The sequence below is a fragment of the Trichechus manatus genome, unplaced genomic scaffold (assembly GCF_000243295.1).
Source record: "Trichechus manatus latirostris isolate Lorelei unplaced genomic scaffold, TriManLat1.0 scaffold00029, whole genome shotgun sequence".
NCBI lineage: Eukaryota > Metazoa > Chordata > Mammalia > Sirenia > Trichechidae > Trichechus > Trichechus manatus.
In genome coordinates this window covers 13,204,956-13,229,432 of record NW_004443965.1, presented here as the reverse complement: position 1 = coordinate 13,229,432, position 24,477 = coordinate 13,204,956, and the positions used below count along the sequence as shown (strand labels likewise).

Here is a 24,477-nt window from a genome sequence, read left to right as displayed (position 1 = left end):
TGAAAATAAATAAAAACATACATAGTTTTACCACGTGGAAAGAAACACTTTTACAAGTTGTTTTTCTACGTAGTTTTTTTTTTTAAATAAAAATGGCAAAAAAAACTTTTGTACTGTTTTGTAAATGTTTGTCTGTTTTATATCGATAAATAATACATTTTAATGACATTTTTAATGACAGTGTTGTATTATATGGGTAGTCCATTATTCATTTAACCAGTCCTCTGTTGTTGAACATTGAGTGTATCTTTTGAATGTGCTGTCTGTGTGTAACAAATAATATGTACATATGTGTATCAGTGTAAAGGAGATCATGTAGTTCATTGAACATGTCCAGATAATGTTTGAGAAGCCTGGGTATGTCTGTGTACAATAGACAAAGTATATTTTATATAGTTGAAAATGGGTGTGTGACTGCTGATGATAGTCAAATTTGGGTGTAAAGACACCTGTAACCCCCATTCACCTTCCTACTCAGAACTACTACTCTGGTATCACTCCTAGGTCAGAATGTTATATATATGCACCTTTACTTCTAGCTGTATGTCCCTCTCCTATTCTTTTTACTTTCTTTTTTTTTTTTAATCCACTTACTACTGATTCCTAGGCCGAAAGGATTGCTATGCGTTAAGCAAATTTAGTTTTAGGACTATATATATCACCTCTCTTTTTATTTGACAGATACAGAAGATTGAAGGCTTAATATCATACCGAGACCCTCATTTTTGGCGTCATTCTGCCAGTGTTGTGGCAGGAACAATTCATATACAGGTGACATCCGATGTGCTGGAACAAAGAATAGTGCAGCAGGTAATAATCTTTTTGTTTTTAAAGTAATTTTAAGTGAGGTAATTCATGCATAAAATTGCAAGTTACTGTAAATATAGCTAAATTAATAGTAATAATCAAGTTGATAGGGTATTTGCTACCACTGGAGAAAGGGATCAGAACAGTTCCTCTGTCTGTATTCTGGATGAACCCAATCGGAAACAATAGTTGTTCTCCTTTTCTACTTTGAATGACGGAACAGTAATTTACTAGCCTTCTGAAAGGTCCTGTCTAACATTTGACTAGCTAAATAATATTACTTTGAGGATTTATCTTTGACTATCTGTAACTATTAAAAAAAAATGACATCAATTATGTAAGATGTATTAACACATGCATGTTTTTAATCTAAATACTTCTAAATGTCTGGATTTTTATAATCAGGTTACAGGAATACTCAAAGATGCTGGAGTAAACAATTTAACAATTCAAGTGGAAAAAGAGGCTTACTTTCAACATATGTCTGGCCTAAGTACTGAATTTCATGATGTTTTGGCTATGACAAAACAAATGGAGTCCATGAAATGCTACAAAGATGGTACTTACATCATGTGAGATAACTCAGAAATTACCTCTGGGGTATGAAGAATGAAGATTAAATGACTCAGTATTTATAATATTGCCAGAACCAAGAAAATTGCACATAATGGTACAGAAACATTTTACCATATTTGAAAATTTTTTTAAAGCTTCCTATTCTTGGATCAAGAAATCTTTCCTAAAAGAAGTTTAAATCCAGAATGAAGCATTAACTGTACAAGTAAAATAATTATTATTTGAATTATGTGTATAAATAATCTTAAAATGTGAGTGAACATGATGTATCACATCATGTTGAAAATGGACAACTAATGATGGATCTAGTGAAGACCAAAATTACTCCTGTGTGTTTACTCTCTGTCAGAAAGCATCTCCAGTGTAAATATGTATTTACATGTTTATTACCAAGATCCAAATGAAAAATCGAATTTTTAGTCAATTTTTTGCATAGCCTAAGGATAAAATAGGAATAAAAATTCTATATTTATGGATTTTCTGTATATAAAACTGGTTTCTAATTATAACAAGTCCATTCAGTAGAATCCGTATTGCCGCTTTAAATGTCTACTAAATTATTTGGGAGAAACTTCAGCCACTGATACGAGACAAGCAGTGAGAATGGAGAAGTATAACATTACGGTTTTTGATGTATTACAAAACCAGTCACTCTGTAAAATAGATTTTTTACTCTTGGTAATATTTGCAAATGAATAATTAATTCATTAGGATAAAGAACTTATACTAAGGTGTGTCCATGTTATTCGTTCACTTGTCTTCTTTCTCCAAAGTTGAGTATTCCATTGCTTGTTATATGTCTGGTATCCCAAGCTGCTTATCAAGCTGGTAATCAAGCAATGCTAGGCTTTTCATCTTTTCATTTAGCTCCATATATTGTGGAGCAGCCAGTTGAGAAAATGATAAATAATTGTCAACTCAGAGTTGAATTCTCTACCTATGGATGTGTATATTTTTTTTAATTTCTGGAATATATGAATATATACTAAATAGCAAAGAATAGGTAGTTATTTTAAGGTTTGATAAGTAAAATTTGCCTATAAACATTTGAGCACCACGAAATTAAAATACTTACACTGTAACTACTTTCTGTATGAATATCTAGTTTATATTTTATTTTCAATTTAACTGAATGTGTAGTCTGAAAAGTCGCTACAGTAAATAAATACATAGTAATATATACAGTTTTATGAACACCAAAGAATGTTGTCCCAAAGAAACTTTTAAATAGCTATCTTTCTATTTATAAGCATCTGAATATTTTCATTTTTATACTAGGAATTTTGATAAGTAGGAGGAATTAATTTTATTGTGGGAACTATTATCTATATCATAATGGCACGTGTTGTAAATCATATTTTTGTCTTTCTACTTTGAATATGTGAAGGTTTTAGAAATTTATTATAAGTTATTTTGATACTCTCTTTGCACATTTTTTGGTCCAGAATCTTCAATACATATTAAAATTTTTGAGTGGTGGGAAAATAATTGCATATTGATGTTTTAATACAATTTTTAGACATTTAAATTTTGTTTAAGTTTACAGTGAGTTACAATAAATATTGCACCATTACTAAAATCGTTATTTCCCTTAGAATGCATATAAACAGCAAAAAAATATTAAACTGTGATTGAGAGGTATTAGGGTGAGAGAAAAGGGCAGGGGGTTGGAGATTAAAGAAGTGCAGGTGGAAAGCAGGGAAATTCCAGAAGTGAGAGAACCAAGGTACTGGTTCCAGCTCATACAGACCATGTGGCTTTAGGCAAATCAGCATCTCTGAGTATCTTTTTTTTTCCCCTCATATATAAAATCATGATAAAGATCTGTTCAAATCTACTTCCCAAGGTTTTGAGAAGCAATGTATATGAAAATGAACTGAAAGTTGAAAAGGGCTAAATAAAGATGAGGAATCATTCTTGTTCAAGCCTGATTTCAAAGGTAGATTTCATTAATTTATCTCTTTTTTCTATTTAAATCAGCATCCCAAGAGATTAATTAGATGTTAAGTGCACAAATAAGTTTAAAATAATACCTAAAAGAGAAGCCTGTTAAACAGTTAATTTGCCCCAAGAATGGTGATGATGATGATGGTGGTTGTTGTTTACCACACACATTAATCTCTCTCCCGTCTCTTTGTCCCTAATCATTGTGTTTCCTTACTACCAATTTGGAAGGTTGTGATTTCCACTTAGAATAAACTTTACTTCTTTTGTAATATAAGTGTATTATCCCTTATGTGTAATAATTGATCATACTTTAAACTAATTGCAGTAGAAAAGTAATAATGCTATATAATTAGGTATCTCTAGCCAAAGGATTCTGGTTTCACCTTAAATTTAGACTATGATTCTACCCTAAATCAGTATAAGATGCATGGTTTTTTTTTTACTAATTAACAGTCACATGGTGTAAAATTCAGAAAAGTAAATGGTAAAAAGCCCCAACCTCTGTCATCCAGACACCACACAGCTCCCCTTTCTAGAAACTACCAATTTGTCAGTTTCTAATATCTTCCAGAAGAAGTACAACCAGAATGCACATTAGAAGCAAGGATGGCAAGATTTCTTCTCACATGCTTTGGACATGTTATCAGGAGGGACCAGTCCCTGGAGAAGGACATCATGCTTGGTAGAGGGTCAGCAAAAAAGAGGAAGGTCCTCAACAAGGTGGATTGGCACAGTGGCTGCAACAATGGGCTCAAGCATAACAACGATCATAAGGATGGCATACGACTGGACAGTGTTTCGTTCTATTGTACATAGGATCGCTATGGGTCAGAACCGACTTGATGGCACCTGACAACAACATAACAGCATATTCTTCCAGATATTTTATGCATATACAAGCAAATACATATATGCATTATTTTTCACTAAGAGATTATTCCATAATTGAAATACTCAAAAACATCCTCATTCTTTTGCATATTGATAATAGTAAAAACTAGGAACAACCCAAATGTCCATCAACAACAGAATGGATAAATGGTGGTTTATTGATAATGAAATAATTCTCTGCAGTTAAAAAAAAGATTACTGTTACACACAATATAGGTGAATGGCAAAAACATTGTTAAATGAAAGAAGCCAGACTAACTGATATAACAGTTCATTTATATGGTCCAAGAATCGATAAAACTATTCTATAGTGATAGAGCACAGAAAGTGGTTTGTATTAGCTTCCTCTTGCTGCTGTAACAAGTTAACAAACAGTGGCCTAAACAACACAAATTTATTATCGTATGTAGTCAGGTGTCTGGTATGGGTCTCACTGGGCTAAAATCGAGGTGTCAGCAGAACTGCGTTCTTTTCTGGAGGCTCTAAGAGAGAATCCATTTTCTTGCTCATTCAGGCTATTGGCTGAACTCAGTCCCTTACAGTTGTAGCACTGAGGTCCCTGTTTCTTTGCTAGTGTTCCCAGTTTTGGGAGACCGCCTGCATTCTTGGCTTGTAGCCTCCTTTCTATATTTTCAAAGCTAGCAACAGCAGATCACATCCCTCTCATGCTTCAAGTCTCTCCTGGTTTTTTCCCATTATTACATCTCTCTGTAAACCACTCTTCTGCGTTTCTTTTCCACTTTTGAGGACTTGTGATTACTTTGAACCACCCAAATAATCCATTATAATCTCCTTATCTCAAGGTATATAAAGTCACTTTTACCATGAGTTGTTAGGTCCCGTTAAGTCGCTTCTAACACATAGCAACCCTATGTACAACCAAATGAAACACTGCCCAGTCCTGCACCATCCTCACAACTGTTTGAGCCCATTGTTGCAGCCACTGTGTCAGTCCATCTTTTTGAGAATTTTCCATTTTTTGCTGAACCCCCAGCCAAGCATGATGTTCTTCTCCAGGGACTGGACCCTTCTGATAATGTGTCCAAAGTATGTGAGACGAAGTCTGCCATCCTCCATTCTAAGGAGCATTCTGGCTGTGCTTCTTCCAAGACAGATTTGTTTTTTGTTCTGGTAGTCCATAACATATTCAATATTCTTTGCCAACACCATAATTAAAAGGCATCGATTCTTCTTCAGTCTTCCTTATTCATTGTTCAGCTTTCACATGCATTTGAGGCAATTGAAAATACCATGGATTGCATCAGACGCATCTTAGTCCTTAAAGTGAAATCTTTGCTTTTCAACACTTTAAAGAGGTCTTTTGCAGCGGGTTTGCCTAATGCAATACATTGTTTGGATTTCTTGACTGCTGCTTCCATGGGCATTGATTATGGATCCAAGTAAAATGAAATCCTTGACAAGATCAATGTTTTCTCCGTTTATCATGATGTTGCTTATTGGTCCACTTGTGAGAATTTTTGTACTGTTTATGTTGAGGTGTAATCCATACTGAAGGCTGTAGTCTTTGGTCTTCGTCAATAAGTGCTTCAAGTCCTCTTCATTTGCAGTAAGCAAGGTTGCATCATCTGCATATTGCAGATTGTTAAATGAGTCTTCCTCCAATCCTGATGCCACATTCTTCATATAGTCCAGTTATCGGATTATTTGTTCAACATACAGATTGAATAGGTATGGTGAAAGGATACAATTCGGATGCACAGCTTTCCTGATTTTAAAGGTATCCCCTTGTTCTGTTCTAACGACTGCCTCTTGATCTGTGTACAGATTTTGCATGAGCACAGTTGTAAGTGTTCTGGAATACCCATTCTTGCAATGTTATCCATAATTTATGAGCCACACAGTCAAATGCATTTGCATAGTCAGTAAAACACAAGTAAACATCTTTCTGGTGTTCTCTGCTTTCAGCCAAGATCCATCGGACATCAGCAATGATATCTTTCCTTCCATGTCCTCTTCTGAATCCAACTTGAATTTCTGCTAGTTCCCTAACAAAGTATTGCTGCAATTGTTTTTGAATTATCTTTAGCAAACTTTTACTTGCGTGTGATATCAGTGATATTGTTTAACGATTTCTGCATTCTGTTGGATCACTTTTCTTTGGAATGGGCACAGATAGGGATCTCTTCCAGTCAGTTGACTAAGTAGCTATCTTCCAGATTTCTTAGCATAGACAGATGAGCACTTTCAGCATTGCATTTGTTTGTTGAAACATCTCAATTCAGACTCCCTCGATTCCTGGAACCTTATTTTTTTCCAATGCCTTAAGTGCAGCTTGAACTTCTCCCTCATTACCATCAGTTCTTGATCATATACTACCTCCTGAAATGTCAACTAATTCTTTTTCGTACAGTGACTCCATGTATTCCTTCCATCTTCTTTTGATGCTTCCTATGTCGTTCAATATTTTGCCCATAGAATCCTTCAATATTGCAACTAGATGCTTGAATTTTTTCTTCAGTTTATTCAGCTTGAGAATTGGCAAATGTGTTCTTCTCTTTTGGTTCTCCAACCCTAGATCTTTGCACATTTCAATATAATACTTTACTTTGTCTTCTAGAGCTGCCCTCAGAAGTCTTCTGTTTAGCTCTTTTATTTCATCATTTCTTCCATTCACTTTAGCAACTCTATGTCCAAGAACAAGTTTCATAGTCTTTTTGACATCCATTTTGGTCTTTTCTTCTTTCCTATCTTTTTAACAACCTTTTGCTTTCTTCAAGTATGATGTCATCCCACAACTCGTCTGTCAGTTTGTCGAACTGTGATGCTAGAAGCTATGCCACCGGTATTGCAAATACCAGCAAGGTCGCCCATGGTGGACTGGTTTCAGCGGAGCTTCCAGCCTAAGACAGACTAGGAAGAAGGACTTGGCGATGTACTTCTTAAAAATATTGGCTAGTGAAAACCTTATGAATAACAGCAAAACATTGTCTGATATAATGCCAGACAATGAGCCTGTCAGGTTGAAAGGCACTCCAGATATGACTGGGGAACAGCTGCCCCCTCAAAGTAGAGTCGACCATAATGACGTGGATTGAGTAAAGGTTTTGGGACCTTCATTTGCTGATGTGGCCCAACTCAAAATGAGAAGAAACAGCTGCAAACATCCATTAATAACTGGAACGTGGAATGTACAAAGTATGAATCTAGGAAAATTAGAGGTTGTCAAAAATGAAATGGAATGCTTGAAGATGGATATCGCAGGCATTAGTGAGCTGACATGGACTGGTATTGGCCATTTTGCATCTGACAGTCGTAGTCTGCTATGCTGGGAATGACAGATTGAAGAGGAACGTTATGGCATTCGTCATAAAAAAAGCACATTTCAAGATCTATCTGAAGTACAAGGCTGTCAATGATAGGATAATATCCATACACCTACAAGGAAGACCAGCATCATGGATTGAATTGTGTCCCCCAAAAATGTGTCAGTCATGGCTAGTCCATGATTCCCGGTATTGTGTGATTCTCCACCATTTTGTCACCTGACGTGAATTTCCAGTGTTGTAAATCCTACGTCTATGATGTTAATGAAATGAGATTAGCAGTAGTTGAGGCAATTTACAAGATTAGATTGTGTTTTAAGTCAGTCTCTTTTGAGATGTAAAAGAAAGCAGAGAGACATGGGAACCTAATACCACCAAGAAGCAAGAGGCAGGAGAATAGCATGTCCTTTGGACCCAAGGTCCCTGCGCTGAGAAGCTCCTCAGCCGGGGAAGATTGATGACAAGGATCTTCCTCCAGAGCCAACACAGAGAGAAAGCCTTTCCCTGGAGTTAGTACTCTGAATTCGGCCTTCTAGCCTTCTAGACTGTGAGAGAATAAATTTTTCTTTGTTAAAGCCATCTGCTTATGATATTTCTGTTATAGCAGCACTAGATAACTAAGACAACCAGTTAATATGACTATTATTCAAATTTAAGTACCAACCAATAATGCCAAAGATTAAGAAATTAAAGATTTTTAACAACTTATGCAGTCTGAAATTGATCAAACATGCAATAAAGATGCATTGATAATTACTGGTGATTGGAATGTGAAAGTTGGAAACAAAGAAGGATCAGTAGTTGGAAAATATGGCCTTGGTGAAAGAAATGACATGGGAGATCACATGATAGAATTTTGCAAGACCAACGACCTATTCATTGGAAATAACTTTTATCAACAACATAAATGGAGACTATATACGTGGACCTTGCCAGATGTAATACACAGGAATCAGAGTGACTACACCTGTGGAAAGAGACAATTGAGAAGCTCAGTTATCATCATAACAAGGCCAGGAGCCGACTGTGGAACAATCAATTGCTCATATGCAAGTTCAAGTTGAAGCTGAAGAAAATTAAAACAAGTCCATGAGAGCCAAACTACAATCTTGAGTATATCCTACCTAAATTTAAAATTCAGAATTCACCATGTAAGATAACATTTATAGGTCATCAGAATTAGAGCATGGACATCTTTGGGAGGCCATTATTCTGCCTGCCACATGGTTGTCGGAAAGGAGCATCTTTTGGGGGTCATGGAAATGTTCCACATCTTGATCAGGGTGATGGTTACACAGGTATATACATTTGTCAAAAGCTTTTTAGTTATTGTTTGTTTGTTTTTTTAAATTATGCTTTAAGTGAAAATTTACGGCTCAAGTTAATTTCTCATACAAAACTTTACGCACCTGTTGGTAAGTGACAATAGTTGCAATCCCTATAATGTGACACCACACTCCACCGTTCCACCCCGGGTTTCTTGTGTCCATTCAGCCAGTTCCTGTCTCTTCCTGCCTTCCCATCCTACCTCTGGACAGGAGCCGCCCATTTGGTCTCGTGTATCTGCTTGGTCTAAGAAGCACACTCTTCACGAGTATCATTTTGTATTTTATAGACCTGTCTAAACTTCCTCTGAAGAGTGGGCTTCGGGAATGGCTTTAGTTCTGGGTTAACAGATCGTCGGGAGACCACGGCTTCAGGGGTTCCACCAGTCTCAGTCAGACCGTTAAGTCTGGTCTTTTTACGTGAATTTGAGTTCTGCTGCATACTTTTTTCCTGCTCCGTCAGGGATTCTCTGCTGTGTTCCCTGTCAGGACGGTCACTGATGGTAGCTGGGCACAATCTAGTTCTTCTGGTCGCAGGCTGATGAAGTCTCTGGTTTATGTGGCCCTTTCTGTCTCTTGGGCTAATATTTTCTTTGTGTCTTTGGTGTTCTTCATTTTCCTTTGCTCCAAGTGGGTACGGACCAATTGATGCGTCTTAGTTGGCTGCTCACAAGCTTTTAAGACCCCAGACGCCACTCACCAAAGTGGGATGTAGAACATTTTCTTAATAAACTTTGTTATGCCAGTTGACCTAGATGTCCCCTGGAACCGTGGTCCCCAGACTCCAGCCCCAACTACTCTGTCCCTCAAAGAGTTGATTGTGTTCAGGAAACTTCTTAGCTTTTGGTTTAGTCCAGTTATGCTGACTTCCCCTGTATTGTGTGTTGCCCTTCCCTTCACCTAAGATGATTCTTGTCTACTATATAGTTAGTGAATTCCCGTTTCCCTCCCTCTCCACCCTTGTAACCATCAAAGAATGTTTTCTTCTGTGTTTAAAACTTTTCTTTAGTTCTTATAATAGTGATCTCATACAGTATTTGCCCTTTTGCAACTGACTAATTTCACTTAGCATAGTGCTCTCCAGATTCATCCACATTGTGAGATGTTTCACAGATTCGTCATTATTCTTTATTGTTTTGTAGCATTCCATTGTGTGTCTGTACCATAATTTATCCATTCGTCGGTTGATGGGCATCTAGGTTGTTTCCACCTTTTTGCTACTGTGAATAGTGCTGCAGTGAACATGGGTGTGCATGTATCTGTTCATGTGACGGCTCTTATTTCTCTAGAATATATTCCAAGGCGTAGCATTGCTGGATCGTCTGGTACTTCTATTTCTAGCTTTTTAAGTAAGCGCCAAATCGATTTCCAAAGTGGTTGTACCATTTTACATTCCCACAAACAGTGCATAAGTGTTTGAGTCTCTCCACAGCCTCTCCAGCATTTATTATTTTGTGTTTTTTGGATTAGTGCCAGCCTTCTTGGGGTGAGATGGTATCTCATTATAGTTTTGATTTGCATTTCTCTAATGGGTAATAATCGTGAGCATTTCCTCAAGTATCTGTTAGCCACCTGAATGTCTTCTTTGGTGAAGTGCCTGTTCATATCCTTTGCCCATTTTTTAATTGTGTTATTTGTCTTTTTGTTGTTGAGGTTTTGCCATATCTTGTAGATTTTAGAGATTAGCCCCTGATCCAATATGTCATAGCCAAAAATTTTTTCCCAGTCCGTAGGTTGTCTTTTTACTCCTTTGGTGAAGTCTTTTGATGAGCATAAGTGTTTGATTTTTAGGAGCTCCCAGTTATCTAGTTTCTCTTCTGATGTTTGTTCATTGTCAGTTATATTTTGTATTCTGTTTATGCCATGTATTAGGGCTCCTAGTGTTGTCCCTATTTTTTGTTCCATGATCTTTGTTGTTTTAGATTTTATTTTTAGGTCTTTGATCTATTTTAAGTTAATTTTTGTGCATAGCGTGAGATATGGGTCTTGTTTCATTTTTTTTGCAGATGGATATCCAGTTATGCCAGCACCATTTGTTAAAGAGACTGTCTTTTCCCCAGTTTACAGACTTTGGGCCTTTGTCAAATATCAGCTGCTTATAGGTAGATGAATTTATGTCTGGATTCTCAATTCTGTTCCATTGGTCTGTGTATCTGTTGTTGTACCAGGCTGTTTTGACTAGCGTGGTCGTATAATAGGTTCTAAAGTCAGGTAGTGTGAGGCCTCCCACTTTGTTCTTCTTCTTCAGTAATGCTTTACTTATCCGGGGCCTCTTCCCTTTCCATATGTGGTTGGTGATTTGCTTCTCCATCTCTTTAAAAAATGTCGTTGGAATTTGGATCAGGATTGCATTATATCTGTAGATGACTTTGAGTAGAATTGACATTTTCACCATGTTGAGTCTTCCTATCCATGAGCATGGTATGGTTTTCCACTTATGTAAGTCTCTCTTGGTTTCTTGCAGTAGTGTCTTGTAGTTTTATTTGTATAGGTCTTTTATATCTCTGGTTAGGTTTATTCCTAAGTATTTTATCTTCTTAGGGTTTTGATTTGGTGATTTCCTTTTCAAAGTTCTCTTTGTTGGTGTAGAGGAATCCAGCTGACTTTTGTATGTTTATCTTGTATCCTGATACTTTGCTGAAATCTTCTGTTAGTTCCAATAGTTTTCTTTGAGGTGTTCTGTGTATAATATCATATCATCTGCAAATAGGGATACCTTTACTTCTTGCCTTACCAATTTGGATGCTCTTTATTTTCTTGCCTTATTGCTCTGTCTAGGACCTCCAGCACAATGTTGAATAAGAGTAGCGATAAAGGGTATCCTTGTCTGGTTCCTATTTTGAAGGGGAATGCTTTCAGACTCTCTCCATTTAGGATGATGTTGGCTATTGGCTTTATATAAATGCCCTTTTTTATGTTGAGGAATTTCCCTTCTGTTTTACTAAGAGTTTTTATTATGAATGAGTGTTGGACTTTGTCAGATGCCTTTTCTGCATCGTTTGATAAGATCATGTGGTTCTTATATTTTGTTTTATTTATGTGATGGATTACATTGACTTTTTTCCTAATGTTGAACCATCCGTGCATATCTGGTGTGAATCCCACTTGGCCTTGATGAATTATTTTTTTGATATGTTGTTGAAGTCTGTTGGCTAGAATTTTGTTGAGGATTTTTGCATCTATGTTCATGAGGGGTATTGGTCTGTAATTTTCTTTTTTTTTTTTTTTTTTTGGTGTCTTTACATGGTTTTGGTATCCGCGTTATGCTGGCTTCATAGAATGAGTTTAGGAATATTCCATCCTTCTCTATGCTCTGAAATACCTTTAGTAGTACTGGTGTTACGTCTTCTCTGAGAGTTTGGTAGAATTCTCCAGTGAAGCCATCAGGGATGGATTTTTTTTTTTTTTTTTTAATTGTACTTCAGGTGAAGGCTTACAGAACAAATAGTTTCTCATGAAACAGAAGTACACATGTTGTTTTATAACGTTGGTTAACAACCCCACAACATATTAACCCTCTAACTTCTCAACTTCTTTTTTTTTTTGGTGAAAATACACATAGTCAAAGATACACCATTTCAAAAATTTCTACATGCACAGTTCAGTGACATTGACTACGCTCTTCGAATTGTGCTGTTATTCTCACTTAAGATGAAGGTTTACAGAACAAAATAGTTTCTCATTTAACAGTTACTACAAATGTTGCCCTATGATAATGGTTAACAGTCTCACAACACATCAACAATATCCTTACTCAACCTTGGGTTCCCTATCACCAGCTTCCTTGTCCCCTTCTGCTTTCTGGCCCTTTTCACTGGACTCCTGTAGCTCATTAGTCTCATTTGGTTTTACGGGGCTGTCCACTCCCAGGCTGAACAATGAACCTTGGAGGTAACTTCACCACTGAGCTAAAAGGGTAGGGAAGGATTTTTTTTTGTTGGTAATTTTTTATTACCTTATTTAGTTTTTCTACCTCGGTTTATGTTGGTTTAGGTAGATAGTGTGTTTCTAGAAATTTGTCCGTTTCAAAATTGTTGCAGTACAGTTTTACATACTATTCTGTTACGATCCTTTTAATTTCTGTTGGGTCTATTGTGATATCACCCATCTCATTTCTTATTCAGGTTATTTGCTTCCTCTCCTGTTTTTCTTTTGTCAGTTTGGCCAATGGTTTGTCGATTTTGTTGATCTTTTCCAAGAACCAGCTTTTGGTCTTGTTGACTCTTTCAGTTGTTTTTCTATTCCCTATTTCATTTATTTCTGCTCTAATCTTTATTATTTCCTTTCTTCTGGTGCCCGAGGGCTTCTTTTCCTGCTCTATTTCTTTGAATTGTAGGGCTAATGTTTTGATTTTGGCCCTCTCTTCTTTATGAATGTGTGCATTATTGCTATAAGTTGACCTCTGAGTGCTGCTTTTGCTGTGTCCCAGAGGTTCTGGTAAGATGTGTTTTTATTCTCATTTGATTCTATGAATTTCTTTATTCCGTCCTTGATTTCTCCTGTAACCCAGTAGTTTTTGAGCAAGGTGTTGTTCAGTTTCCATGTATTTGATTTTTTTTCCTTGCTTTTTCTTTTTTTTGATTTCTTCTTTTATGCCTTTATGGTCAGAAAAGATGTTTTGTAATATTTCGATGTTTTGGATTCTCTTGAGGCTTGCTTTGTGGCCTAATATGTGGTCTGTTCTGGAGAATGTTCCATGTGCATTGGAAAAGAAAGTATACTTGGCTGCTGTTGAGTGGAGTGTTCCGTATATGTCTATGAGGTCAAGTTGGTTGATTGTGGCATTTAGATCTTCCATATCTTTATTGAGCTTCTTTCTAAATGTTCTGTCCTTCACCGAAAGTGGTGTGTTGAAGTATCCTGCTATTATTGTGGAGCTGTCTATTTCTCTTTTCAGTGCTGTTGGAGTTTGTTTTATGTATTCTGGAGCTCTGTCATTGGGTGCATATAAATTTATTATGGTTATATCCTCCTGGTGTATTGACCTTTAATCATTATGTAGCATCCTTCTTTATCCTTTGTGGTGGATTTTGCTTTAAAGTCTATTTTGTCAGAGATTAATATTGCCACTCCTGCTCTTTTTTGATTGTTGTTTGCTTGATATATTTTTTCCCATCCTTTGAGTTTTAGTTTGTTTGTGTCTTTGAGTCTAAGGTGCGTCTCTTGTAGACAGCATATAGACAGATCATGTTTTTTTAATCCATTCTGCCACTCTCTATCTCTTTATTGGTGCATTCAGTTCATTTACATTCAGTGTAATTATTGATAGATACGAGTTTAGTGTTGTCATTTTGATGTCTTTTTTTGTGTGTTGTTGACAGTTTCTTTGTTCCAGTTAATTTTCTGTGCTGAGTCGTTTTTCTGTATGTATTTTTAAAGCTTTTTAGTTTCAATTATAAATTTTATGTTACTTCATTTTCTTTTTCAAGTGATTTTATTGTTTGCTAGTAAAAATCTACATAGATTCGAAGCTGCTATGAGCTAGGCAGTGTATTAAGCACATTATATGATCATCTCATGGTTTTTTTTTTCTCCTAGTACTCTAGTATTATCTCATGTTAAGTTTCCTTTAACTGAGCTACTTCAATACTGCAGATTTTCCAGGTTTAGTTGCACTTTTTTACTATTTTGCATTTGAATTACAGCCAAGGAGGTTTCTCTCTGCCACAAAGTATAGTACATAGATCTATCAATATTAATACACACAGTTATGGAAACCTGTTTAAGAAAATAATTCAGTAGTTCATTTATGGCTTTTAAAACATTTAATAGATTCGTTCATACTCTACAAATATTTATTGAGGGCCTTTATACCACAGACACTGCTCCAGGAGCTAGGGATGTATGAAGAAAAGCTGTACATTTTATTGAACCATTACCATGTTCCAGATGGGCACTGTTCTAATGAATAAACATTTGCAGTTATCATCCCCATTTGCAATTAGGAAACAGGCAAGAAAAGGTTAATTGGCTTTCCCAAAACCATACGCCTGGTAAGTATGAAAGCCAGCTTTCCAAACCAGCCACTCTGGCTCCAGAGTTAACACTCTTAACTAAAGCAGGGTATCATGATAAAGAGTGACAGAGGTGCTAGTTAATACAGACTCGTCAAAGAGGATCTCTATGGAAGAAGATTTTAGAGCCTGATTGAAATATAGAGGCAAACACTATCTAGTATTCTAGACTATATTCTAATAATATTCTGGACTGAGAGAACATCAAATGCAAAGTCCTTTGAGGCAGCAGGTGCTTAGCATGATAAAATCATAGCAAGAAGTCCAGTGTGATTGCTAAACTAGGGTTGGAGGGCTTTGGGTAAGAAACTGACATGAGCTGATACGTTTCAAAAGGATCAGGGTGGAGGAACAAGAGTGGAAGCTAGCGGACAGAAGACTTTTGCTCAAGCCCAAGTAAGAGAGGATATGAAAATGAATCAGACACAAACCCTGCCTTCAATATGCTTATTTCAGTAGGGAAGATAAGACATGTAAATACCAGTAATTAAGGATTTAGAGAGATTTCGTGCCATAAGAGAGTGGTAATGTTCAGAATGTAGGAAGATTACTTTTAGGGGAACAGTGGGAGGCTTCACAGAGGAGGTGGCATTTGCTAGACCTAAGGGACTGGTGGGGTTTGAAGTTTGATGGCAAGGGGATCAATCCACATGGAGTGGACTGTGTAAACCCATAAGTAGCTCACTTTTGCATCATCATGGTTTTCAGGTATGGGATTAGTAGGCCCCTGGTTAGGAAGGTTAGGGCCAGAACATGGAGAGTATTTGAATATTAAATAACAAAAAAAATTTTATATTTTTCTTTTCAACTATAGACCTCTTCGGTAATCCTGTGGTGAATTGTCTAGCTCTATAAAATCAATCCATTAGGTAAGTTGCACTGAAGGATCCCTGGTGGTGCAATGGTTAAGCACTTGGCTGCTAACCGAAAGGTCAGAGGTTCAAACCTGCGGGCCACTCTATGGGAGAAAGATGTGGCAGTCTGCTTCCAGAAAGATTACAGCCTTGGAAACCCTGTGGGGCAGTTCTACTCTGCCCTGCAGGGTCGCTATGTGTCAGAATCTACTTGACAGCAGTGGGTTTAAATTACATTAATATAGTTTATAAATGCCTTACTTCAAGAATGGTTTTCTGTACTTGGTTGCCTCGATTTCCCATAGGAGCAGGTTAAGAATGCCTAAATAAAACACTGCTAATTGATAAGGAATGGACACTGACTGGCCTGGCAATCGGGCCCTCCACCGTAGCTATGATCTAAGAGCCACTTATTCTCTGACTTAAAATGATGGAATTTGAGTTCAGTAATCTATTTTGGATCTCTTCCAGCCATATGAAATTAAGGCGATAGTGTAGTCCTAAATTAATCTATGGAAACCATTTTGTTAAAGGTACCGATTTAGTCAACAAATGCATTAAATGCCTAATATGTATAAAGCAGATGGATGATACAGAGAGGTATGATCTGGCCTCTGCCTTCACAGGAAGGTAATAGTTACTGAGCATATAAAAATACATAAAATACAGAACGTGGAGAGATACATGCTGGGAGAAAGGTAAATAATATATTGCTCTGAGTTCAGAAGAGAACACTTTCTTTTGGGTAATTAGAAAAACCTCCTTTATGGAAGAACCAAACCCATTGCCTTCAAGTTGATTCTAACTCATAGCGATCCTAGAGGACAGAGTAAAACTGCCCCATAAGGTTTCCAGAGCCCTGGTCACACAGTGGTTAATTGCTACGACTGCTAACCAAAAGGTCAGCAGTTCAAATCCACTAGCCACAGGATGGAAACCCCAGGGGGCAGTTCTACTCTGTCCTACAGGGTTACTATGAGTTGGAACCGACTCAACAGCACCTAACAACAACAATAGGGTTTCCAAGGAGCAGAATTCGAACGGCCAACCTTTGGTTAGCAGCCATAGCTCTTAACCACTGTGCCATCAGGGCTCCTTTATGGAAGAAAGGGCATAAATGGTTAATAATCTGAAAAAAATCAGTGGATTTAGCTATGATATTGAAGCTTGGCTTGTCCATATACTGGCTATGTGACAAGTCAGCTTAAACTTTGAACTTCAGTTTCCTTGGCTAGGGTTCCTCAGAGAGTTGTTGAGTGATTCATGGAACCTTTTGTTGCTGCGTAAAATCCCCAGGTTCTGCTTGGCATAACTTGTTACAACCAATAAACAAGAGTCCGAGGTGAGAAATCAGAAAGACACCTTTAGTTCGTTGGGCAAGGAAAGGAGCAGTCAGGGCTTCCGCCTCCAAGACTGCTCGAAGGCAGATTGGGGAGGTGGGCTTTTACAGGGAGCAGACAAGAAAATGCAAGTTCATCATGAATATTCAGGATTGACCTTCAGGCAGGCACTCAGAGCTTAGGAATGACTATGCATTTTCTCTAGTCAAGGGTTTGTTTCTCTGGGTTGGAGGAAGAGGTGATTTTCCTTCATGAACATGTGAAGTCTCCACTTAGAGGTGGGTTGAGGCCATCTGTGGCCCATTCTGTAGTTATCTTCTTGTCATGGATTGAATTATGCCCCCCAAAAAATACGTGTATCAATTTGGCTAGGCCATGATTTCCAGTATTGTGTGGTTGCCCCCATTTTGTGATTGTAATTTTATGTTAAAGAGGATTAGGGTGGGATTGTAACACCCTTACTAAGGTCACATCCCTGATCCAATGTAAAGGGAGTTTCCCTGGGGTCTGGCCTGCACCACCTTTTATCTTACAAGAGATTAAAGGAAAGGAAGCAAGCAGAGAGTTGGGAACCTCATACCACCAAGAAAACAGTGCTGGGAGCAGAGCGAGTCATTTGGACCTGGGGTTCCTGTGTGGAGAAGCTCCTAGTCCAGGGGAAGATTGATGAGAAGGACCTTCCTCCAGAGCCGACAGAGAAAGCCTTCCCCTGGAGTTGATGCCCTAAATTTGGACTTCTAGCCTACTAGATTGTGAGAAAATTTCTCTTTGTTAAAGCCATCCACTTGTGGTATTTCTTTTATAGCAGCACTAGATGACTAAGACAGAATTTGGTACCGAGAGAGTAGAGTGTTGCTCTAACAGATACCTCAAGTGTGGAAGCAGTTTTGAAACTGAATGGATAGAAGAGCGGCAGCAGCAGAGGACCAAGAGCAGCAGAGAAGTGGCAGCAGCAGCAGAACCAGGAGACCAATGCGAGACGGCACTGGAGCCAACCCACAGAGCAGAGTGAGAGAGCTGAATGCCTGTGTGCAGGAGGCTTCCTGGCGATGGGGGGTGCCTCTGGGCACTTACTGGTGGAGCTAGGCTTGCCGACCCACGGATCAAGAGAGCTGAGTGCCTGTGCGCAGGAGGCTTCCTGGCAGAGTGGGGTGCCTCCAGGCACTTAACGGTGGAACTACAAAGCTTTAGAACGCTTGCCCCAGCAGGGCAGATGTGGGTGTGAGGCTTGAAGAACCGAGAGGCTAAGAAACCAGGAAGCAGAAGCTTAAGAGACAAGGAACACAAGAAGCCAAGCTGCTTCAGTCTCAAAAGGTATAGCCATGGCCTCTGGTGATTCTAAGGATGGAGTCGCCACTCAGATGGACTGGGAGAGTGGTGCACCTAAAGCCGAGGGAGCAGAGTTGCTGTCCCAGTGGGCCTGGAAGGCAGAGCTGAAGCCCAGGGCTGAGGGCCCTCCACTCAGAATCTGGAGAGTGTGGCCAATACCTAGAGTCTGGAGGGCAGGGCCATTGTGTAAATTGTCTCAGAGAACAGACGATTATTTTCAGAGCCTTGAGGGCTAATGTAATGTATTCTGCTGACTTGCTTGGTACCTGTTATCCCTTCTTTTCATCCAGTTTCTCCCGTTTGTAATGGAAATGTCTAGCTTTGTGCCTGTTCTGCCATTGTACCTTTGGAAGCAGATAATTTGTATTCTAGATTTCACAGATGAAGAGGAATTTTTGGATTTTGGACTTGGAGTTAAGACTTTTGCTATGATATGATGGGGTGAATATGTTTTACATGTTGCAAGGATGTGATTTTTGGTGGGCCAAAGTGTGGAATGTCATGGATTGAATTATGTCCCCCAAAAAATGTATGTATCAGTTTGGCTGGGCCATGATTCCCAGAATTGTGTGGTTATCCTCCATTTTGTGATTGTAATTTTATGTTAAAGAGGATTAGGGTGGGATTGTAACACCCTTACTAAGGTCACATACCTGATCCAATGTAAAGGGAGTTTCCCTGGGGTGTGGCCTGCACCACCTTTTATCTTACAAGAGATTAAAGGAAAGGAAGCAAGCAGAGAGTTGGGGACCTCATACTACTAAGAAAGCACCAGGAGCAGAGCACATCCTTTGGACCCAGGGTCCCTGCTCCTGAGAAGCTCCTAGTCCAGGGGAAGATTGATGAGAAGGACCTTCCTCTAGAGCCAACAGAGAGAGAAAGCCTTCCCTTGGAGCTGACGCCCTGAATTTGGACTTTTATCCTACTACTGTGAGAAAATAAATTTCTCTTTGTTAAAGCCATCCACTTGTGGTATTTCTGTTATAGCGGCACTAGATAACTAAAACACTTGTCAAGGGCGATTTCAGAAGAATGTGCAGCATCTTCTGTTTGGTGTAGCAGGATAGGCCAGAACAGGTGTCTCTTAGAGGGGCTGGGCTCTGAGACTGCCTGCCTCATTCCCTCCTTTTCTTTGGGCGTTGGTCACTCACTACCAATGCCCATTCTAAACTATTTGGCAGTTGTGAACCGAGTTCTGGTGTATTTTATAAGGGGATAGGGCTTCTCCAGGGAACTTTTAAATTAGCAGAGAAGGTGGGGAATGGATGGTAGATCAACAATAGCTCAGATTATCTCCCTGGGAAACTGAATTGGAAAGTTGGATGAATCAGTTGTTTTCCCACTTAGCTTGGGCTACGAGAATTTCTTGGAGAAGGATAGCAACAATCATTACTATTTCCCATGGTGGCTAGAGGGTTCTCAATCTCTATCCATCTGACTTATTTAAACACAGCATAAAGAAACAAAAAAGGCAAACAGTGTAGTTTGGGATTGGATCTATGTAGGAGGGTATTTTGCAAACAAATATTTAGGTCTTTAATAGGTTTGCAAGTCTGGTACTCACAGTTCTGAAGAGTTTGTCCTTCCATGTCTGGTGGAAAAATTTTCTTTACTCGGGTGAAGTAGATCTAAGCTTTGAGACCGCTGAGCTTGACGGAGGTCGGAGTTGTTAGTAACACCTCAAAAGGACCAATCCACTTTTTTTGGAGAAGCTCCGAATTTCAGGCTTTTAGGAAGACCTAATCATCAGGCTGGAGCAGGTGTAGGAGTACTTCTGGTTTAGGCAGAATCCTCAGGTGTGCATACCTGTGGAGAAAAGACAGAGTTGCCCAAAGAGACTGCAAGTATTTAGTAACTTGAACATTTTCAACCTCGTTAAGGGAGGGAAGTTCATCATATTGGGGTTCTCTAATAAAGGGCGTCCGTATAATAGCTCAAATGGGTTAAGTTTCAGTTTGCCTCTACAGGCGGACTGAACTCTCAAGAGGGCCATAGGCAGTGCTTTTGTTCATACCAGCTTGGTCTCTTGGCACAGCTTTGTTAGGTGTCTCTTTAGAGTCTGGTTAGCCCGTTCTATTTTACAACTGGACTGGAGTCTCCAGGCTGTGTGTAGGTTCTAATTAATGTCCAGGGCTGTTACCACCAATTGCACCACCAAAGCCACAAAATGGGGCCTGTTGTCGCTGTCAGTGGAGGCAGGAAGCCTGAAACGAGGGATGATTTTGTTCAGGAGGTGTTTCACAACCTCAGTGGCCTTTTCAGTCCTGCAAAGAAAAGCTTCAACCCAGTTAGTAAGGGTGTCAATAAAAACTAGCAAATATTTTTAATTCCCGGGAGCTCAAGGCATCTCAGTGAAATCCACCTGCCAGTCATCCCCAGGCATTGTCCCTGTTCACTGGACCCCTGGGGCTGCTTCAGCAGTGTTCTTTGGATTATTTTTTACACAGGTGGGGCAGCTCTTTACCACTGTCAGAATAGTGGCATGGACCTTCGGTCCAATTACATGTTTTTTAACCCAATCATATAGTCCATCTTATCCGTAGTGGGTAGACTGGTGGTTCTCTGTAAGATAGGGTGCATGAGTTTTGATGGAATGAAAATCTTTTCATGGGGGGTGTACAGACATGTATCTTTGTTTAAAGTGGCCCCCCAGGTCTTGGCAGTATCTTTATCTTGTAGGGAATAATCCAGGTGGAGGTCAGGTGGCGGTAACTCTAAATGGGGAATTAGCAGGGCTACTACAACAGGTTTCTGTTGGATTACAGCTTTTCTTACTGCTATATCTGCTTTGTAATTACTCTTGGCTACTGTGGTGTCTCTTTTTTTATGCTCTTTGCAGTGTACTACTGCTACTTGTGTCGGTAGGGGAACGGCTTGTAAAAGTTGTAAGCTCTCTTGAGAATATTTAATGTCTTTACCTCCTGCTGTTAGGAGCCCGCTTTCCTTCCTTGGAATTAGTATAAATAGTTGCTTGCTTACCTTTGGTGATTCTAAGGGCCTGCAGCATGGCAGTGAGCTTGGCCTTCTGGGCGGAGGTACCTGGGGGAAGCGCGTTAACCTCTAGAACCTCTTCTAAAGTGACTACCACATATCCAGCTTTTCTTTTTCCTCGTTCCATGTAACTGCTTCCATTGATGAACAGTTCAAGGCTGTGGCTGGCAATGAGTCGGTTGTCTACATGTTGGAGGAGGACACCATTGGTTAGGGTCAGCTGTCTTAGTTCTTGGGCCAAAGCTGATCCAAAAAGAGTAGGACCGTTTTTAAAGTCCTGTGGGAGGACTTGCCAACACAACTGCTATGTTTGTCCTGTTCCTGGGTCCTCCCACTCAAAGGCAAAGATTTCTTGACTTTTCTCCTCCACTTGGATGCAAAAGAAGGCATCCTTCAGGTCTAGCACAGTGAACCTGGAAAAGGTGGGCAGCAAGGTCGAAAGCAGGGTGTACAGGTTGGGTACCACAGGGTGGACTGTGACAGTTACCTGTTTGACAGCTTGCAGATCCTGAAAGAACCGGTATTCCCTGTTTTTCTTCTTCACTAGCAGGATGGAGGTGTTGAACTGTGATTGTCACAGTCTGTGTTTCAAGTATCTGGTGATGATTTTGCTCAGTGCCTATTGGGCTTCAGCTCGGATGGGATACTGTTTAAGCCTTGGGGGAACGATACCAGGTAACAATGCAGTGACAACAAGAGGGACGTTTTTTGCTCTCCCTGGTATTTTGTTGGTCCACACCTTTGGCACTACTGCATCTCTGATATCTGGATCTACTGATCCTCGGTAATGTTATTCTTTCCCATGTTAGTTGGCAGCCCAGTAGTAAGGACCATTGTTTTTCATAAGGGAAGGAGTGTGTTAAAGATTTTTCTTGTATAGAACAAGTTAGAGGTTGTAGGAAGGGAGGGTGTTTTTCTTTTCCTGATGCTCCCACAACAGACACTGTCCTCCTCATTGGGGTAGCTTTTTTTTTTTTTTGCAGGGGAGGGTCAGAAGTGAGTGAGTCACCCTAGTATTTACCAGAAACTTCACAGGTTTTCCTTCCACCTTCATTATAACCAGAGGCTCGGGGCGGGGGGACTTGCCTCGGGTCTCCCTGTCTAATATATCTTCTAGTGGCATCACCGGGTACTGGGTCACCTCTCTCTTTCTTAGTTCCTTTGCTTGGTATTTTGTACACTCTCAGTGTCCTTTCTCTTTACACCAGCCGTACTCGTCTCTTTCCAAAGGGGTATGAGGCCTTCTCTGCTCCTGCAGTCTTGGTCTCCCTCCTTTTCTTTGTTTTTTTGTGGGGATGGTCTTCACCCTGCAAGGCGGCAGCTAGGGAGGCTGCTTTGGTCTGCAACTTTTTTTTTCTTGTTCCTTATCTTTGTTAGAGTAAACTTGGCAAGCCAGTTCCACTAGCTGAGAGATTTTTAACCTTATACCTTCTTCTACTTTTGAAGCTTTCTTTTAATATCGGGGGCACTTTGCCCTGTAAAGATTATATTGACCATTCAGGCATTTCCAGGGCTCTCGGGATCCAGATCAGTGAACATGGTCCTAAGATACTATGGTTCTGTCAAGAACCAGTCTTGCCTGAGGTATTTTCGCTTTCCCTAATGGCCAAATCAGGGCACCCAAAAGTTGTTCTATTCCAGGTATGGGGGCGGTGAGCCCACTGGAGGGACAGAAGGACCCTGGAGGGGTGGATACAAAGGTTGAGTGGCCTTAACAGTGGGGGCTTACCGGCTAGGCGGCTCCGTTGGGTGGAGGCAGGGCGAAGGGAGGGGCAGCTCCAGTGCTGAAGCGTCGGGAGCTGGAAGATCCTCCTCAGGGTGAGGAGGGAGGACTGGCAGTTGTAACTTATCAGTCCCTTTCTGAACTAAGATTCTGTGGGGATATATGCCATTTAAACATGGCTGTACTATTGACAACTGCAGCCCCCACGGCCTCTGTGCTGCACAGCATGTTGAGACTTGTCTCCAACATGTCGAGGCTTGTCCGATGTGTTCTCCCAAACCCTATTGTCCCTTTACTGATTGACTTGTTTACCTGAATTCCTTCTTCCTTGCCCGTACTCAAAGCCCATTGTTTTGTTAATTGCCTTATTGATTGCTGTATTGACTATAAAATAAACTCCTGGGACTGAAGTGGGGGTCGACTCCTCAGAGTGACTCTCCTGGCCCCACTTCTCTGTAAGAGTTGTGCAGTTGGTTACTGTCTTCGCCGTCCCGATTACCGTTGCCGCTGCGACAGATGGTGCCCTGTGTGAGGGAGCTTCTAAGAGAAAGAAGAGAGACCGTAGATCCTCGCACTCCAATCCCTTCAGAAAGCGGTAAGTATAGGGCGCGCGTCCATTTCAGGCTAGGATTCATAGTCCGAGAGTGGTGAGGCTTTCCGGAGACCTTTCCAAACGCTCTCAATTCAGGCTGGGTTTACAGCGCAAGGGCGGCGGGGCTTTCCAGAACGCTCCCAAGGGATTTAGGCTTCAGGCCAGGGGCTTTCCTATCATTCTTTTCTTCATTTTTCCGTTTCCTCCTCGCTATGGGGAATTCTCTTTCTCCTGAGCAGCGTCAACACAAAACCTAGTTGTTGGGATTGTTAAAGGCCTCTAAGCTTAAGGTGCCAGAAAAAGCTCTTACCCAACTTCTGCTTTTAATTGAATCTGCCTGTCCATGGTATCCCCTACGAGGAAACCTTGATGTAGAAGCATGGGAACGTATTGGTAATATCATTCGTGGTATGAACATCCCAGCTTCAGTTCTCATTGCTTGGCATCACTGTCGCCTCGCTTTACAGACCCTACAGGCAGTTCCTTCTGCTCCCTCCCCTAGTAAAGAAAATGTTTACGACCCCCCTTTTTCCATGCCTCCCAAGGCTGATTTCTCTCAACATGAGTCTCTTATGGAAAGATGTTTGCGAGAGGGCCGTGAGAAAGAGGGGCTTTCTGCATATCCTGTCATTCGTGAGAAAGAGGGGCTTTCTGCATATCCTGTCATTCGGGGATCAGGACTTCCCCGTCACGATGGCCTTGATTTTCAAGTTTTTAAAGAACTCCGTAAAAGTATGATAGAAAATGGTTTACAGTCTTCCTTTACAAGGGGATATGTAGAAGCTATAGGACAGAACTATGAGA

At 39.9% G+C, this 24,477-nt stretch overlaps 1 protein-coding gene across 2 annotated transcripts in view; it reads left to right on the top strand.

The window, feature by feature from the left end:
- The window catches only part of SLC30A5 (solute carrier family 30 member 5), a 34,308-nt gene extending 30,372 nt beyond the window's left edge, over nt 1-3,936 (top strand). Inside the window, exons 15-17 of one of the 2 annotated variants that reach the window (XR_002823749.1) lie at nt 682-810; nt 1,213-1,477; nt 3,230-3,936. Coding sequence is in view for 1 of the 2 variants with exons in the window: in XM_004374526.2 (XP_004374583.1) it covers nt 682-810; nt 1,213-1,383 (300 nt within the window). In the remaining variant the exon portion in view is untranslated. Of the gene's footprint in view, nt 1-681; nt 811-1,212; nt 2,593-3,229 lie in introns of those variants that run through there. The other variant, XM_004374526.2, reaches the window with a different exon arrangement.
- The last annotated feature ends 20,541 nt before the right edge of the window (nt 3,937-24,477 follow it).